The following is a 16,103-nucleotide window of genomic DNA, read 5'->3' as shown; positions in this document are numbered from 1 at the left end:
ATTGACAAATACTTTCAAATCTAACCGTTTAGAATTTGAATGTCATTTTCAATAGAGAGATATGTATCTCATATATATAGAACCAATAAACTTGACTTAGCTCCCACTAAACTCTTCATCTACAAGATGATCCATATTTTCATAAAGCTATGATTTCTCAATAGCCTTGTGACCTAACTTTTAATACAAAGAGGGTAACTTTAACTTTTGAGTTTTTTCCTTAAGTAAAAAGTGAGGAATATCAATATACTCCGTAAAAATTAAGAATATAAATATAAATATAAATGTTAGCCCCGGTGTAGTATTAGTTAAGAAAAGTTTTATATCAATTGACACAACTATTACTACGTACATTAATGCTAACTTTTACTTTTTTTACTCAGAAATGCTAACTTTAACTTTTGAGGTTTCAATTAATTGAAAAGTTAGGATATCAACATAAAAGTTAGTTATGGTGTATCAAAAGTTTAGAAAAGTTTTTACTTCTCGGTTTACCTAACTTTAACTACGCGAAGGCTGACATTTCAATGCTAACTTTTACTTTTTTTACTCAAAAATGCTCACTTTAACTTCTGAGGTTTCACTTAAGTGAAAAGTAAGGAATATCAATATACTCCGTAAAAGTTCAGAATATCAATATAAAAGTTAGCTCTAGTATAGTAAAAGTTAAGAAAAGTCTTATATCGATTTACCTAACTTTAATTACATGAAGGCCAACTTTTAATGCCAAAATACTAACTTTAATTGTTTTACTCAAAAAAGCTAATTTTAACTTCCGAGATTCCACTAAGTGAAAAGTTAGGAATATCAATATAAAAGTTAGACCTAGTATAGTAAAAGTTAAGAAAAAAAATTTATCAGTTTACCTAACTTTTAAAGCAAAAAGTCTAACTTTAACTTTTTTACTCAAAAATACTAACCTTAACTTCTGAGGTTTCACTTAAATAAAAAAAGTTAGGAATATCAATATAAAAGTTAGCTATGGTGTAGTAAAAGTTAAGAAAATTTTTATATCAGTTTACCTAACTTTTAATGCAAAAAGGGTAACTTTAACTTTTGAGTTTTTTCCTTAAGTAAAAAGTTAGGAATATCAATATACTCCGTAAAAATTAAGAATATAAATATAAATGTTACCCCCGGTGTAGTATTAGTTAAGAAAAGTTTTATATCAATTGACACAACTTTTACTACATTAATGCTAACTTTTAATGCAAAATAGCTAACTTTTAGTTTTTTTACTCAGAAATGCTAACTTTAACTTTTGAGGTTTCAATTAATTGAAAAGTTAGGATATCAACATAAAAGTTAGTTATGGTGTATCAAAAGTTTAGAAAAGTTTTTACTTCTCGGTTTACCTAACTTTAACTACGCGAAGGCCAACATTTCAATGCTAACTTTTACTTTTTTTTTACTCAAAAATGCTCACTTTAACTTCTGAGGTTTCACTTAAGTGAAAAGTAAGGAATATCAATATACTCCGTAAAAGTTCAGAATATCAATATAAAAGTTAGTTCTAGTATAGTAAAAGTTAAGAAAAGTCTTATATCGATTTACCTAACTTTAATTACATGAAGGCCAACTTTTAATGCAAAAGTACTAACTTTAATTTTTTTACTCAAAAAAGCTAATTTTAACTTCCGAGATTTCACTAAGTGAAAAGTTAGGAATATCAATATAAAAGTTAGACCTAGTATAGTAAAAGTTAAGAAAAGTTTTATATCAATTTACCTAACTTTTAAAGCAAAAAGTCTAACTTTAACTTTTTTTACTCAAAAATGCTAACCTTAACTTCTGAGGTTTCACTTAAATAAAAAGTTAGGAATATCAATATAAAAGTTAGCGGTGTAGTAAAAGTTAAGAAATTTTTTATATTAGTTTACCTAACTTTTAATACACGAAGGCTAACTTTTAATGCAAAAAGGCTAACTTTTATTTTTTCACTAAAAAAAAAAATCTAACTTTAACTTTTGAGGTTTCACTTGGGTGAAAAATTAGGAATATTAATATACTCCGTAAAAGTTAAAAATAATAATATAAAAATTAGCTCTGGTGTAGTAAAAGTTAAGAAAAGTTTTATATATATCAGTTTACCTAACTTTTTACTACATGAATGCTAAATTTCAATGCATAAAAATTAATTTTTACTTTTTGTACTAAAAAAAACTAACTTTAACTTCAATGCTTATCCAAACACATACAATGTTGTGACCACCAGTAGTAGTGCAGGAGGAAGATTGCATATGATGAAGGTTGATAGGTCACTGAGCTGAGTCTTATTTTTCCTCTACTGTTGCGTTATATTGTGCTTGTTACTGGCGGTTGTAGCCTGATTAAAAGAGGTGGATTGATAAATGTAGTAGATAATTGTTCTTTAAAATAAATGGGGCACTTTTAGTAATTAATTCAGCATTTTATTAGGAGAAAGGTATATCTCTATAGTGTACTACCTTATGATCCATCAGTCTTGATTTTCTGACATGCAGACAGCAAGCCATATACATTCTTGTTCTGGTGACAAACAATCTATCTATCACAACTACCAAGACTCGTCGAAATTTTTATTTGCCAAATACACCTATTACTAAATGATCATTAATTGGAGCTCAAGCTCAAGTTCAAAAAAACCTAAAAAACAAAATCGCAATCTTAAAAAAAAATCAAAACCCTACAAATCGCAACATCTAAAGCAACAATATACATATCATTCAAATCATCATAGCCTAATCGCAAACAATAACTGAAAAAACATACTAGAAAACCTAAATCAAAACTAAAATTTCAACCTAAATAGCAAAATACAAAGTACGAAAAAGATTAAGAAAAACACACAAAAATAAAGAAAACTAACCTTGATCATGAAGCGAGATCAATGAAGAACCATCGCAGAGAAAACAACAGTAAAAAAATAGCAGAGAAATTCGCAGCAAAAAATTGAAGAAAATCGCCAGAGAGAAGGAGAGCGAGGAGAGGGAAAGAAAGAGAACACCAAAGAGAAAGAGAGTCAGAGTAACCCCTTCGAAATTGAAAAAAAAATTAAAAATAAATTCAAATGGACTCACATATGTGAGTCCAATGGACTTGCTTATAGTGGGCTTAGTGTACATTAATTTATTGTACTCCCTTTATAAAAAAAAGATTGGTAATTCCATTTTGGTGTATAATAAATCACTTCACAAATACTCGCAACTTTGGTATTGGAAAAAAGAAAAAAAAAATGGAGAGATCAGGGGAAGAGGGTTCTTCTTCATCATCACCTTCAACCTCAACCCTTCTCCCTCTACAAAATCCCAATATCTCCGCTAACACATCGGCAATTAGGAGACCTCGTTGGCCGACGATCGACGGACCACTTGGACTTTCAGAGGAAGACTCGGTTACATATGCTCGCCGCTTTTACAAGTTTGGATTTTTGCTTCTTCCTTGGCTTTGGGCTGTCAATTGCTTCTACTTTTGGCCTGTCCTTCGTCACTCTCACTCCTTCCCTTCAATCCGACGCTGTATGTATTCCATTTTTCTCTCTCTCCTCGATTTTTCCCATTTCCCCTGGAATTTCCTGAATTGGGTGTGTTTAAGTTTGATGGATTTTTCCATTTATGATTGAGAAATTAGGTGCCCTTTTCAAAATTTGATGATTTTATGAACTGGGTTTGCTTTTGGTTTCAGCTTTGTGCAGTGAATTGTTTCATTTTGGTTAAGAGTTCTTGGAACTCATTTTAGGTCCGAAGATAATACGATTTGGTATGCTTTTCATTTTAGCTTTGTGTAGTGATTTGTTGTTCCATTTACGATTATGGATTTTAGGTACCCATTTCAGTTCTGAAGATTGTATGAGCTGGTTTTGCTTTTGATTTTGTAGTGGAATATCTCCTTCACCCTCTTTCTCCTAGTTTCAAATGGTTCTTGAACGGTGGCATGAATTAGTCATTGTAACTGAGGATTAAGCATTACCCTTGCTTATTGGGATGGTTTTGTCACTTTATGGATTGGGTTCCCTTTAGTTTAAAGCTTTGTTTGGATATGTATGTTCTCTTCAAGGATTAAGTATATCAGTTCTAATTTGGATGTCATTTTCACTTTAGTTTTCAGACCTGTGTTTCTCTTGGGTTATGCTTATGTCATCTGAGACAGTTGAAGTGATGTGTACTAGGGTCGATAAGCTGTGAAATCTTTGTGTTTGTGGTTTATGATACTGTGATATTGTGGCTAAATATGAGAGCATGTCTAAACCATCCCTTGCCTTTTCTAGTTGAAGGGCATGAAAGTATGCGGTATGCCGCTGCCAACATTGATGTAACTTATAAGTGTAAGCCAGCCTAGGTTGCTTGAGAAGCTTGGCATGGTTACAACTGAGAATTTGTGTATAGCTGAGCTCGTGTGTTGTTGAGTTTGTAGCATTGAAGGGATTCAAACAATTTTATTCAAGGGACCTGAGAGCTGAGGTTTGTTGTGGGAAGGTGAGAGTTGAGGCAGCAATGTCCTGTTGACCTGTTCCAACCTGGTAATAATAATGGTGACTGGGCTGTTATTTAGACTCTTTTCAGCCATTATGCTTGTTCATCAGTTGGTTTCAGTGTATAGAGATGTCGATTTCAAATTTGACCTAGCAGATAACTAGATAGGTAGCTTTTGCTGTTACTTCCAGCGCATAGTCTTCGTTGCTGTTTTCATGGATCAAGACATATTGTGATAGCTTTTTCAAATTTGACCTAGAAGATAACTAGATTGGTAGCTTTTTCTGTTACTTTTAGCGCGTAGTCTTTGTAGCTCATTTTGTGGTCAAGCAATCTAAAGATATCATATTGATGGAGATTGGAGCGTTGTGTATATCGTAGTTGTTGAGAGGAAACTGAAATCAGGATTTTGTTGCTGTATGGGCTTAAGGCTGGCACTAGATGATAAAGTATGGTTACATAGTGATTGGATTAGAAGACATTTTTGGTGCAAGTACGTATTGTAGCATGAAAGAGGGAGTTGAGTTTGATGAGCAGTTGTCTTCTAGGTTTTCAATGTATCGCGATAGGGATTTGGTATCAGGCAGACCAGCGTGTCCCAGCTTTATTTCAACAAGTTATTGTATTCCAGCAATAGACTCGTGTAGTTCTCCCTATGAAATTTCTTTTTCCCTTGTTATGTTTGTCATGCATCCGGTCACTGATTTCCTTTGAATGTGCATGCTTTGTTCTTATGGTGAGCCAAATGTTGTCGTGAACTAGATTCTAGAACGCATCCAACAAATCATCTGCTAATTATTTAGGGTACTAACATTATAGAGATCTAGTCGCATACCATATTTGTTCTTCTAGGACCCAGAAGTTGTTGGGTTTAGGATATACACAACAATATCCAGAGGTCCCAAATTGTAACAAGGGGAAGACACCAGGTGACAGGGAGGGTTGTAATTTCTGACAATTAAATACAGCTTCAATAAAACGAATCTTGCAGTTGGGTTTTTGATCCTCTAGAGTTCTAAAATAACTCTACAAGGTAGAGTTTGAGCATATCAACCATTGAATGAAAAATCAATGGTTCATATATTATCTTTCCAAAATTCTCTCTATTTTTTCTCATCAATATGAGCCATTGATTTTAAAATGTATGGTTTAGATACAACTCTACCTTGTAGAGTTTTATTAAAATTCTAGAGGATCCGGACTCGCCCAAATGCCCAGCTTCAAAGCATCATATTTGCCTCTCAGTGATGCTGACTTTTGCAGTATCACTATCCATGATAAGTAAACTTTATTCCTACTCATTCAATCACTTATTTTCTAGAAACGACATAATTGATCTTCTTCACGCTTCCTGTGGGGTGAAGAATAACAAAGCTCTGCCCTGTAATCTTTTATGAATTGTCTCTTTTCTATTTAAGAATTAACGCTAACTATTGGTCTTTCAAAACAGCCTTCTATATTCCCGAGTAAACAATGTTGCTTTTTTTTCTCCAGCCTCATTTGCATAATGTAACAATTCTCTTTCCTGCAGATGTTGTTGGATCAGCTATAGGGTGCTCTATTGCCACTATCCTGCTGTCTTCATGGGCATTAACATTTTCTATTGGAGGGGAGCGCCTTTTTGGCCCGGTTTGGAACAAGCTTGTTATGTACAATGTTGCTGATCAGTTAGGTCTAACAGGTTGGATGTAGTAGCTACGTCTCGGAATGTCTTCCATGTTCACAGCATATGTTGATAGTCCTCTATTGTCTCCCTCCTTTTTCTCTGTGATAAAAGATGCATAAAAGATGCTGTTAATATTATTTTCAACTGAGTCCTTTGTATTTTGTGAATTTTTCTCTGGTTCTCATAGAATTATCTGGTTTCATGGATACTACGAAGTTTGTAAAGAGTTGTACCAGATACTTGGATTTTGAAGTTACATTGTATCTGAAGAAAAATATAGTCTTTGAAAGTTGAAAACCCCCAATTTTTTAACGTAGAGATGTGCTCAAACAAGGTTAAATGAGGAGAAAATCAAGTACTTACTAAGGCTTTGTTCTCATTGCCTGGTTAGGTCTGGTCTGATTTTTCTAGTTTTTCGTATGGTTTGGTCTGAAGTTTTCTGGCCTCGTTTGAAATTTACTTATCTGTTATGGTCTGATTTAAAGATAAACAAGTAATAACAATAAGAGAACATAGCCTAAATTACAGTTTTAAATAGGTGGCTAATTATTTGATTACTTCAAAGTTCAAATCAATTGATAGAAATTTGAGGACGCACGCGGAAGTTTTGATGGACTCGAATAATATAACAAAATTGTATTTTCATCAATGATTATATTAATAAAAATTGTACAACAATATTTGTGAGAGCTCATGTCTCTCACTTATCTCTTTGGTAGAACCCTTGTTTCTACCCCTCTCATCTTTTGTGGGAGCTTTTTTTGATTGGCTCATCCTAAACTTATGCACATACAACCTATTTATAGTTGTTGTATTATGGTTTCTAGATTTCTACTCCCCTCATCATCTAGATTTTTCTTAGGATAATTCTAGACATTTTAGTTACTAGATTTTTCTAATCTAGCTCCTAAATATTTCCTAAGATTATTCTAGTTTATAATATTTCTAGATTTTTCTACATAATACATTTCACTATTATATTTTAACAAGTGTATTATCTAGATTAATATTTTAACATCAATCATATTGATTTTTAAAAAATAACATGTGCCCTCCAGATGCTAATTTACATCCAAGAACAAGTTCCCCTCATTTTCAAGGACTGTCAGAATATTTGCCAAATCTGAAAGGAGAAATAAGCAGCATATACTTTTGATTGTCCCACAAACCCAAGATATTTGACCACAACAAAAACTAAGTCTGCCAATGAGAGTGAGGCAATCTCACCTTATCCACACTCTCACCACAAATCCTTAATTACACTTCATCTTCATCCCTCCACATCACTCCTCAAATCTTAATCATAATCCTTTTTTTTTTCTTCTCTCCTAACTAACAAAAACCACAACCCCTTCTACTCATCATAACATAATAACCAAAAAAAAATCACACAATATTTATTTTCTAAACTCAAATTTGGTAAAATGGCTTCAATGAACTCTAGTGTTCTAGCATGCAGCTATGCTATGTCTGGGGCAGGAGGCTTAGAGCTCAGCTCAAAGGCATCTTCAGTGTCTTGTGTGGCACCATCATCTTTGGGTGGCAGTGAGAAGCTTACCATGATCAAGGCACAAGCCCAAAACTCTCAACAAGACAAGGCTGTCGAAGGACGAAGAGCTGCCCTTTTTGGCTTGGCTGCTGCCCTTGTTGCCACTTCCTTCTCTTCCAATGCTAATGCTGGAGTCATTGATGAATACCTTGAGAAGAGCAAAGCTAACAAGGTTAGTTTTTTTTTGTTTTGTTTTTTTCTTGATTTTAATTCGCTTATGCGAAAAATCATTTTCAGCTAGTTTAGTCAGTAAAGTTTATTAGAGATTTTGAGTTCAGGCTAAAACCGGACTCAACCCGTATGATGATAGGTTTTCTAAATGTCAAATGGCTTGTGACCAAATTGAACACAGGTCCTCCAATATGTTAGTACCAACAATGCAAATTATGCGTATTGGTTCTACTTAGCAGTGTATTGGTATGTCAATACCACACGGTACCAAATTAATGAGTACTAGTAGAGTTACTTGCGTCCATTTTGAACACAAGCCACTTTTGACATATACTTCCTCATATGATGACACTTATTGACAGAGATGGTGTTGTGAACTGTTTATTACCAGGAACTGAATGACAGGAAGAGGTTAGCAACAAGTGGCGCCAACTTTGCAAGGGCAAACACTGTACAATTCGGAACCTGCAATTTCCCACTGAATTTCACAGGCTGCCAAGATCTTGCCAAGCAAAAGGTTGTTATTAACAGCTAATCATCTATTATCTAATTATTTAGTATTAATTAATCAATAATCCAAACTCCGAACTCGTTTAACATCTGTTTCTGATTATTTTTACAGAAAGTACCCTTCATCTCTGAAGATATAGAGCTGGAATGTGAAGGCAAGGACAAATTCAAGTGCGGTTCAAATGTTTTCTGGAAATGGTGAAATGTATAAAAACCCTCAAATTCATATTCCCATCTTGTTGAAAAATTCTAGTGCAAATCTTATGTATCATGTACTTATTGTTTAAACTGGAGAAGGGTTGAGTAATGATTAGAGCAAAATAGTTCATGGATGAGTTCTGTAACCATTTATATGTTCAAATTTTCTACTCTCATAAGCAACATATGTAGAGATGACAATGGAACTTCATTGAAATCTAACCAACTTGAATTCTGCAAAATGATACGACGTACATGAATACCCTTAAACCAACCCAGAATTCATAGTCGAATCAGCTATATATACTCCCTCAGACCGAAATGAATAGTCCTACACAGTATTAGGATAACGTTTTACACTGAATAAGATGTCAGCACACTATCAAAAGTATTTCTGATAGACACGGAATTTTGTTAATAATGAAACAAGTCCAATAGGAAAGAATCCCATTCTGACCTGTAACTGACAAAAAATAGATTTCTCAATTGTTCGTAATCAAATTTCTAATCAAAATGTACATTTATACAGTCCTCCTCAAGATGACAAAATGTTCCAGAGTCGTCATAAGTTAGACACGTGTTATAAGTGCAAAGAATTGTTGAAAGAATCATTAAATTATGTAACCGAACTGGAATCTGGTCATCCATCTGCCATCAGAAAAACTGGCTGAAAGCTCACTCGGCCTGAAGAGTGAAGGTGCTTCTTGATGCATCAATAAAAGAAATTTCTGGTACCAAACATAAGGCGAACTTCAAAGACCAAAGTATGTCAAGATATTGTATGAAACTATGTCATCAAGTTTCTGTTGTATCTATCTGCAATAGTTTCTGCATTTTGATCCTTTTGAGATCAACTGCATGGGTATGCCTGAGGTTGGGTAATCTGGGAGCTAGAACAACATTCATGAGAACTCACATGATGATGATGATGATGATGATGATGATGATGATGATTTACTATCAACACGTAACTGAGGACATGGAGGTGGAAACACGTCTCTTGCAAAACCTGAAACATGTTCACAATGCCATGTAGCTGATGCGGGTAGTCCTGAAATATTTACGTTTCTCATGCAAATACCTTCGTAGGGAGATCCCTCGATACCAAGTATTTCAGGAGCTCTCATCGAATTCAAGCTAACTATATTGCTTATAAACACCTTTCCAACTTTGGGAATGGCCTTTCGGTCCCACTTCTCATCAGGGTGATCATTAGCACCCCTACTGAATTTAATGGGTATTTTTACTCTTTCTAGCCTTAGGTTTGATATTCTGATATCCGCTATGTATCCTCCTCGGCCCACATCGGTTTTAATCCGGACCCCAGCTGCTGAATTCCAGACATGAATATCGTCTATGGTTATGTTGAATATTCCACCAGACATCTCACTACCTATTCCAACACCAGAGCATGTCGGAGTTGTGCCAGAAATTCTTCTCACAATTATGTTTGAGCTGGGACGTGCCATGGCAATGCCAAATTGATCCCACCCACTCTTCACAGCCACAAGATCATCCCCACTCTCAATGTAACAATCTTCAATGCACACTTCCGTGCTTGAATCTATAGTTTTAATCACTGATCTTAAATCGTTTGTGAACAGATGATTTTGTTTCTGGCCAACATAGAAAAGACAAAGGCAGAAGAAAAAAAATGTTGAAAAATGCCACAGTACCTGGGTCTATACCATCTGTATTTGGGGCTTTTAGAGGAGCCAGTATTGTCATCTTCCTGACTACAACATTCCTGTACCAACAAAAAGACATCCCAAAAACTTAGTTGGAAAGCCAATTTATAGCAATATAGCATGTAGAAAGAATCTGTAAGATAATTTATTTGGTTTACATTTAGAGGTTTGGCATCTGTGAAAACTACAAGGGAAACTTATCAAAGAAAAACACCAATAGTATATTGCATTCTTCACTATTAGGGCCAGAAAGATAATATGATTGCAAGGTCTGTACTAACCTGCAATACACAGGATGAATGGTCCAAAATGGCGAATTTCGAAATGTGAGATTGTAAATTAGGATATTGTGAGAATTAACAAGCTCCAAAAGATGGCCTCTGGTATGCTCCAGTGTTCTGTTCCACCATAAATCCCACCACATTTTCCCTTGTCCATCAATTGTCCCATTCCGTCCTGGAACGTAAAAAGGTAAAGAAGGGCAAGAAGATGCCGTTAATAAGTAGTCAGCTAGTAACAAAAAAAAGACATAGCTTCTGGCAATGAACTAACTTAAAACAAACAGGCACTGGTGCAGCTCCAAGGGCATTGGAGGTAAGCTAACTCACTCATCTGAGATAGGAGTATTCCTTTATCCTTTTCCCAATCTTCTCCCTCTTTGAAGTTGAAATCCCCAAGCAAACATAAGCAATCAAAAGTCTGTCTTACCAGGAGGGTTTTTGAAACATTGAAAGGTCTGAACCGTGTAGTTCCCCCCAAATTGAACATCAGGAATGCTGTAAGCAGTCTTTACCTCTAAAGAAAAGCATTTTCATTTCCTAAGACAATTTTGTAACTTGTAATATAGCGAAAACAAAGTTTGGCACTGCAACCGAGAAAGAACTTAACACCTTAGTACATGAAGATATTTTAGAGTATTTCAGAGTTCAACTATTGAAGCAAACATATCCGAGAGCAGGCTAATGAACTACTAGAACACTTCTAGAAGTAAATGACAGTATACACACTAGATTCATCCTTGTTTGCTCCTTCCAAGTAAGCGCCGTTCTCCACTGGCTTTAAACTTGACTACAGAGAGGAATTACAGGATACATTTTTACCATTTATCATTGCTCTTTATCAATCTTTCAGTTTCAGATCTCAAAGTTCGTCACATGAACCACGGAAAAAGGTGCAGTCACTATTTTACCATTTACTTTATGGGTCAAGAAATCTTAGTGCAATCAATAGTAAGTTAGAAATTATGAATAACAGAACCTCCCGATTTCAAACAGAATTAACACGGACTAAACCAGTGCATTTGAATTGATATTATCTACAAAACATCAAGCGAGGTGTTTATACCTGTAATGACAACATTGCTGATGGAGTTCCCGTGGACGAGACTAATATGTCTGGGACCTAATCTCTCTCTTCCTCTTCCATAAGACGGCAAAGGCTCAATTATTGGCCACTCCTTTGGGTCCTACTGATTTCAAAAGGAAACAAAATTTAGGAGACATCTTAAACTAATACTAATTTCCACAACATTTTCGCAAAACAACTCATAAAGTCAGTGACACCATAAAAACTCTTTAACAATCAAGACATACACAAAAAGAAAAGTTGTAATTTTTGCTAAAGAAGAGGCAGTAATACAGACTAAAAAAAAGAGTATGAACAATAAAGGGAAAGAAAATTAGTTGTCCAGTCTACAGAGAATCTGATTATCACACACATAGCACGGGGACAAAGATATGGTTCTTAATTCAACTAAAGATCCAAGGTTGAAGTATTGCTAAGGTCACAATCAAATTGGAAGGCCAAAATCCTCATTTTCAAAAGAAATTGTAAGGATTCGATGCTAAGCCGCTACAAGGATATAACTTAAGAGAATGGTGATGAATTTTGCATGTAAATTTGTACAATACGTCCCCGTGTGAATGTCCATGTTAATGCAAATTCACTCTCAATAACGTATTTTTCTTAGGTCATTTACGTTACCTTTTATTAGTATCAAGAGAGGAGGTAATGAGTGGCAACAAAATCAATGAAGAATTTTACAGTGGGAGTAAAATGGAAAACTATGGACAATCACAGACAAGATACAAAATTAAATTACATATCACTACCTCGCTCATGTCATGACCCTATACCAAACAAGTAAACATAACACAACTATCATAATCTCATGATAGTCTGAGTAAACTCACAACTAATTTGAAATGAAATACGAAAAAAACGCAAGTGAAACGAATTAACAAAAATGTCGACCACAAATCCGTGAACATTGTTTAATCATGAAGCATCACATGGTGAGCCTCGCTGTAATGGAAAGTTACAAACATACCCCTCAATGTATGCAATGCAATCACAGCACCACAGGGTCCTCTTTTTTAATAACAATATATATCACTATACATGGAGTATTCAACATAAAAACAGACCCAAACAAAGAAACTACTACAAAATTGAATGAAGTAATGATGGGACAGCACGAGATCCTAAACAATAAAACAATACAAATAGTTCAAAAACGGACCGTGCACATGGTGCCCCATATAGTAAGATTACAAATTGGCATAAATATCCTCAAATGTACAAGAGAGCAGTGCTATCAATAAGTAATTGATGATCTTAACATTATTAAACAACACTTAATAATCTTCCACTTGCATTATACAACAGTTACTGATCTACCACTTGCAAAATATAATATCAAATTATCAAATGACCAAGAATAATGAAGTAATTATCATGCTTACATCAGTGAATAACCGGGATCTTACTACTAGTAGCCAAGCAACACCTTCCAATCGAAGCAAGTAGATATACTCTTACACAAAAAAACACAAAAATTCAAGCCATCTGATACCCCAAAATGAAATGTTGTAATAAAAATTCAACCACTAATAAGTTATCCAATTTTAGAAGAAAATAAAATAAAATAATCTCACTAACACAGCAAGCATGCAACACAAATTCAAACTCAATAATTCTCAAACTCCCATCGTGATAAATCATTAAAATTAAAGCAAGGCAAACAACTGAAGCATTGAACTTTCACTCCTTATATTAACAAAAAGCAAAAAAGATAGCCGCGTCTCATAAAAAGCTAATCATACATATACATTTAATCATAAACCCAGAAAATAATTGAAAGATTAAAGCATGCAAATCATAGATTAAGCCAATAACTTGATCCAAAATCTAAAAGAAAAAGAACCCAAATTCAAATTAGTAGGAAATAAACATTAAATTAGTTGAATTAGAAGGAAAAAAATGACATGCCTGAGAGCCCAAAATAACAGCACCCTCTTCCAGAAAAAGTGTGAAATTGCTGGTAAGATTGAAGCTTCCTGTGACCCATCTTCCTTGAGGAACATTAAGCTGGGATCCACCTTTATTCTCAAAACGTTTCAAATACCCAATCGCTTTTCGGAACGCGTCGGTGTTGGAAGTTTCGCCATCGCCGACACCTCCGAACTCGGTGATCGAAACCACGTACTTCCTTGGTGGGCCATCCGTGAAGAAGCTGGAGCAGGATTCCGAATCGAGTCGGGACTCGGAGTTACTGGGGAGGGGCAATGAAGAAGGAGAAGGAGGAGAAGAAAACGTTTTGGTAGTGAAAGGGAGGGTAAAAACGGCAAAAGCTGTGAAAAACAGCAAAAGAAAGGCCCATGTTGGTCGCCGGATTATAATACCGGTGTTGAAAATTGCACCCAGTAATGGCTTTTCATCTTCCATATGAAATGGGTATTTGATGATTGAAAGATGCGCGATATTTAGGGTTTGAATTTAGATTTTTAGGGGAGAGAAAAAGGGGAAGATGGGAAAGAGGCGAATTACATGGGGATAAAGAAGAAAGATGGAAGAAAAAGGTATGGAGGTGGCAGCAGTAGTCAGTAGACAGTACGAGATACTAACGCCTTATTTGGTTAACCTTATTTCAGGACTTTACTAGATTAGATCCCGTGTACGCATGGATTTTGATTATATTTTTTTCCACAAAATATTTTAATGAATATCTCCCAAACTACTGCATAGTTATAACATTTTTAACATACTCGTTTAAATTTATACATCTAATATGCATATTTAAAATGCTAATGTGGTAATTTGACTAAAATATTGAGTGATATATTTTCCATTATTAATATAGCGATTTGACTAAAATATTACCAATTTAAAATAATTATTATTACGTTGTATCTATTATTGCCATAATTTATAAACTAAATTTTGTTTCCATACATAATAGTTTATAAAAAAGGTAGAGAATAAAAATAAAATAAAACAATTTTTTTTTTTTTTGGGAAAATGATTTTTGGCGGGAAAAAATCGCACCAGGAATTGACACGTGTGATTCCTGGTGTCTCTTTTAGTATATAGTAATTGATTACTCCCTCTGTCCCTTAATACTCGCACCGTTTTGACTTTTTGCACTATTCACATAATTTACTTTGACCCTATTTTATTTATAGTATATGAAAATAAATGTTAGTATATAATATATTGTTGGCTTCATCTTAATATATATTTTTAAATATTAATATTTTTATAAATTTTTATAATTTGTAGTTAAAGATATTGGTGGTCAAAGTTGTGCATTGGCAATCGTGTCCAGTCAAAACGGTGCGAGTGTTAAGGGACGGAGGGAGTACTTATTTCAGATCTAATCAGATCAGACCAGACCAGATCAAATCAGAAAAAATAAGTTCAGATCAGAAAAAATAAGTTTAGACCAGATCAGATCAGATCAGATCAGATCAGACCAAATTATTATTATTATTATTATTATTATTATTATTATTATTATTATTATTATTATTATTATTATTATTATTATTATTGGTATATGTTTATATCATTGTTATTATATTTAATATTTTATTACTATTATTGCTTTAATAAAAAATAATATTGTTGTCGGTGAGATTAAAATCTATTATTAAAGGCATAAAAAACATTAACAAAACATTCAAATTGATCATGTCCAAATTAAGACCATTAAGTCCAGATCAGAAACGATATGATCAGGTCATGTCTATATTAGAACTGATTTTCATAGATCGGAACCATTATATATCCAGACTATAACTGATAGGATCAGATAATATCCAAATCATAACTGATCTGTACAGATCATGTCCAGATCATGTTCAAATCTGCAAAGATCTTGTCTACATAAGAACCGATCCTTAAAGAACCAATATGTTCAGATCAAAATCGATTTGTACAGATCATGTCTATATTAGAATCGATATGTCCAAATTATAACTGGTCTAGATATCGACTCTATACAGATTATATTCAGATCAGAATTGATCTGCAAAGATCATGTCCAGATCAGAACTAGTCTGTACAGATTATGACCAGATCAGAGTTGATCTGTACAGATCATGTCCAGATCAGAATTGATCTATACAGATCATGTCCAGATCATGTTTAGATCAGAACTGAACTATACATATCATGTCCAAATCAGAACTGATCTGGACATGATATGTATAGTTCAGTTCTGATCTGGACATGATACTGATCTGTACAGATCATGTCTAGATCAAAACTGATATGTACAGATCATGTCCAGATTAGAACTGATCATGTCCAGATCATAACTGATTTGTACAAATCATGTCTAGATCAGAACCGATCTTTACATATCATATCCAGATCAGAACTTATATGTCTAGATCATAACCGATCTATCTAGATCATGTATAGGTCTATCTAATATAAGGAATAGTTAAATCATGAGCAAAGTCAAGTAAATAATAACAATATTATAAATTTGTGTAACATTTTTACACGTAAGTCGTTTAATATTAATAAATGTAGATTTTTGTTTAAACTTAATTATGAAGAATCAGATCAGATCAGACCAGATC

General features: G+C 34.0%; 3 protein-coding genes across 3 annotated transcripts; 2 read left to right on the top strand and 1 right to left on the bottom strand.

The window, feature by feature from the left end:
- The first annotated feature begins 3,171 nt into the window (after positions 1 to 3,171).
- On the top strand, positions 3,172 to 6,450 carry LOC110790301 (probable gamma-secretase subunit PEN-2). The gene is made up of 2 exons (XM_021995082.2): positions 3,172 to 3,497; positions 5,983 to 6,450. Exons 1-2 carry the CDS (start codon positions 3,215 to 3,217, stop codon positions 6,141 to 6,143), a joined length of 444 nt encoding a protein of 147 aa, XP_021850774.2. The 5' UTR covers positions 3,172 to 3,214; the 3' UTR covers positions 6,144 to 6,450.
- A 208-nt stretch (positions 6,451 to 6,658) lies between these two features.
- Positions 6,659 to 8,679, top strand: LOC110790303 (photosystem I reaction center subunit N, chloroplastic). The gene is made up of 3 exons (XM_021995084.2): positions 6,659 to 7,838; positions 8,229 to 8,354; positions 8,460 to 8,679. The coding sequence occupies exons 1-3, from the start codon at positions 7,542 to 7,544 to the stop codon at positions 8,547 to 8,549; spliced, it is 513 nt and encodes a 170-aa protein (XP_021850776.1). The 5' UTR covers positions 6,659 to 7,541; the 3' UTR covers positions 8,550 to 8,679.
- A 340-nt stretch (positions 8,680 to 9,019) lies between these two features.
- Positions 9,020 to 14,121, bottom strand: LOC110790302 (probable polygalacturonase). The gene is made up of 5 exons (XM_021995083.2): positions 13,504 to 14,121; positions 11,578 to 11,698; positions 10,515 to 10,689; positions 10,222 to 10,292; positions 9,020 to 10,109 (listed from the first exon to the last, which is right to left on the bottom strand). Exons 1-5 carry the CDS (start codon positions 13,957 to 13,959, stop codon positions 9,448 to 9,450), a joined length of 1,485 nt encoding a protein of 494 aa, XP_021850775.2. The 5' UTR covers positions 13,960 to 14,121; the 3' UTR covers positions 9,020 to 9,447.
- Between the last annotated feature and the right edge of the window lie 1,982 nt (positions 14,122 to 16,103).

This window comes from Spinacia oleracea, chromosome 3 (assembly GCF_020520425.1).
Source record: "Spinacia oleracea cultivar Varoflay chromosome 3, BTI_SOV_V1, whole genome shotgun sequence".
In the NCBI taxonomy this organism is placed as follows: domain Eukaryota; kingdom Viridiplantae; phylum Streptophyta; class Magnoliopsida; order Caryophyllales; family Amaranthaceae; genus Spinacia; species Spinacia oleracea.
The sequence above is the reverse complement of the archived record's forward strand: the minus strand, read 5'-3'. Positions and strand labels throughout refer to the sequence as shown.

Coding starts and splice junctions, on each gene's coding strand:
- LOC110790302 (XM_021995083.2), bottom strand. CDS start 13,959: ATGGAAGATGAAAAGCCATTACTGGGTGCAATTTTCAACACCGGTATT. Junction 11,699..13,503: donor CTGTTATTTTGGGCTCTCAG/GCATGTCATTTT, acceptor TGAAATCAGTAG/GACCCAAAGGAGTGGCCAAT. Junction 10,690..11,577: donor CAGCAATGTTGTCATTACAG/GTATAAACACCT, acceptor TTTACGTTCCAG/GACGGAATGGGACAATTGAT.
- LOC110790301 (XM_021995082.2), top strand. CDS start 3,215: ATGGAGAGATCAGGGGAAGAGGGTTCTTCTTCATCATCACCTTCAACC. Junction 3,498..5,982: donor CTTCCCTTCAATCCGACGCT/GTATGTATTCCA, acceptor TCTTTCCTGCAG/ATGTTGTTGGATCAGCTATA.
- LOC110790303 (XM_021995084.2), top strand. CDS start 7,542: ATGGCTTCAATGAACTCTAGTGTTCTAGCATGCAGCTATGCTATGTCT. Junction 7,839..8,228: donor AGAAGAGCAAAGCTAACAAG/GTTAGTTTTTTT, acceptor GTTTATTACCAG/GAACTGAATGACAGGAAGAG. Junction 8,355..8,459: donor AAGATCTTGCCAAGCAAAAG/GTTGTTATTAAC, acceptor TTATTTTTACAG/AAAGTACCCTTCATCTCTGA.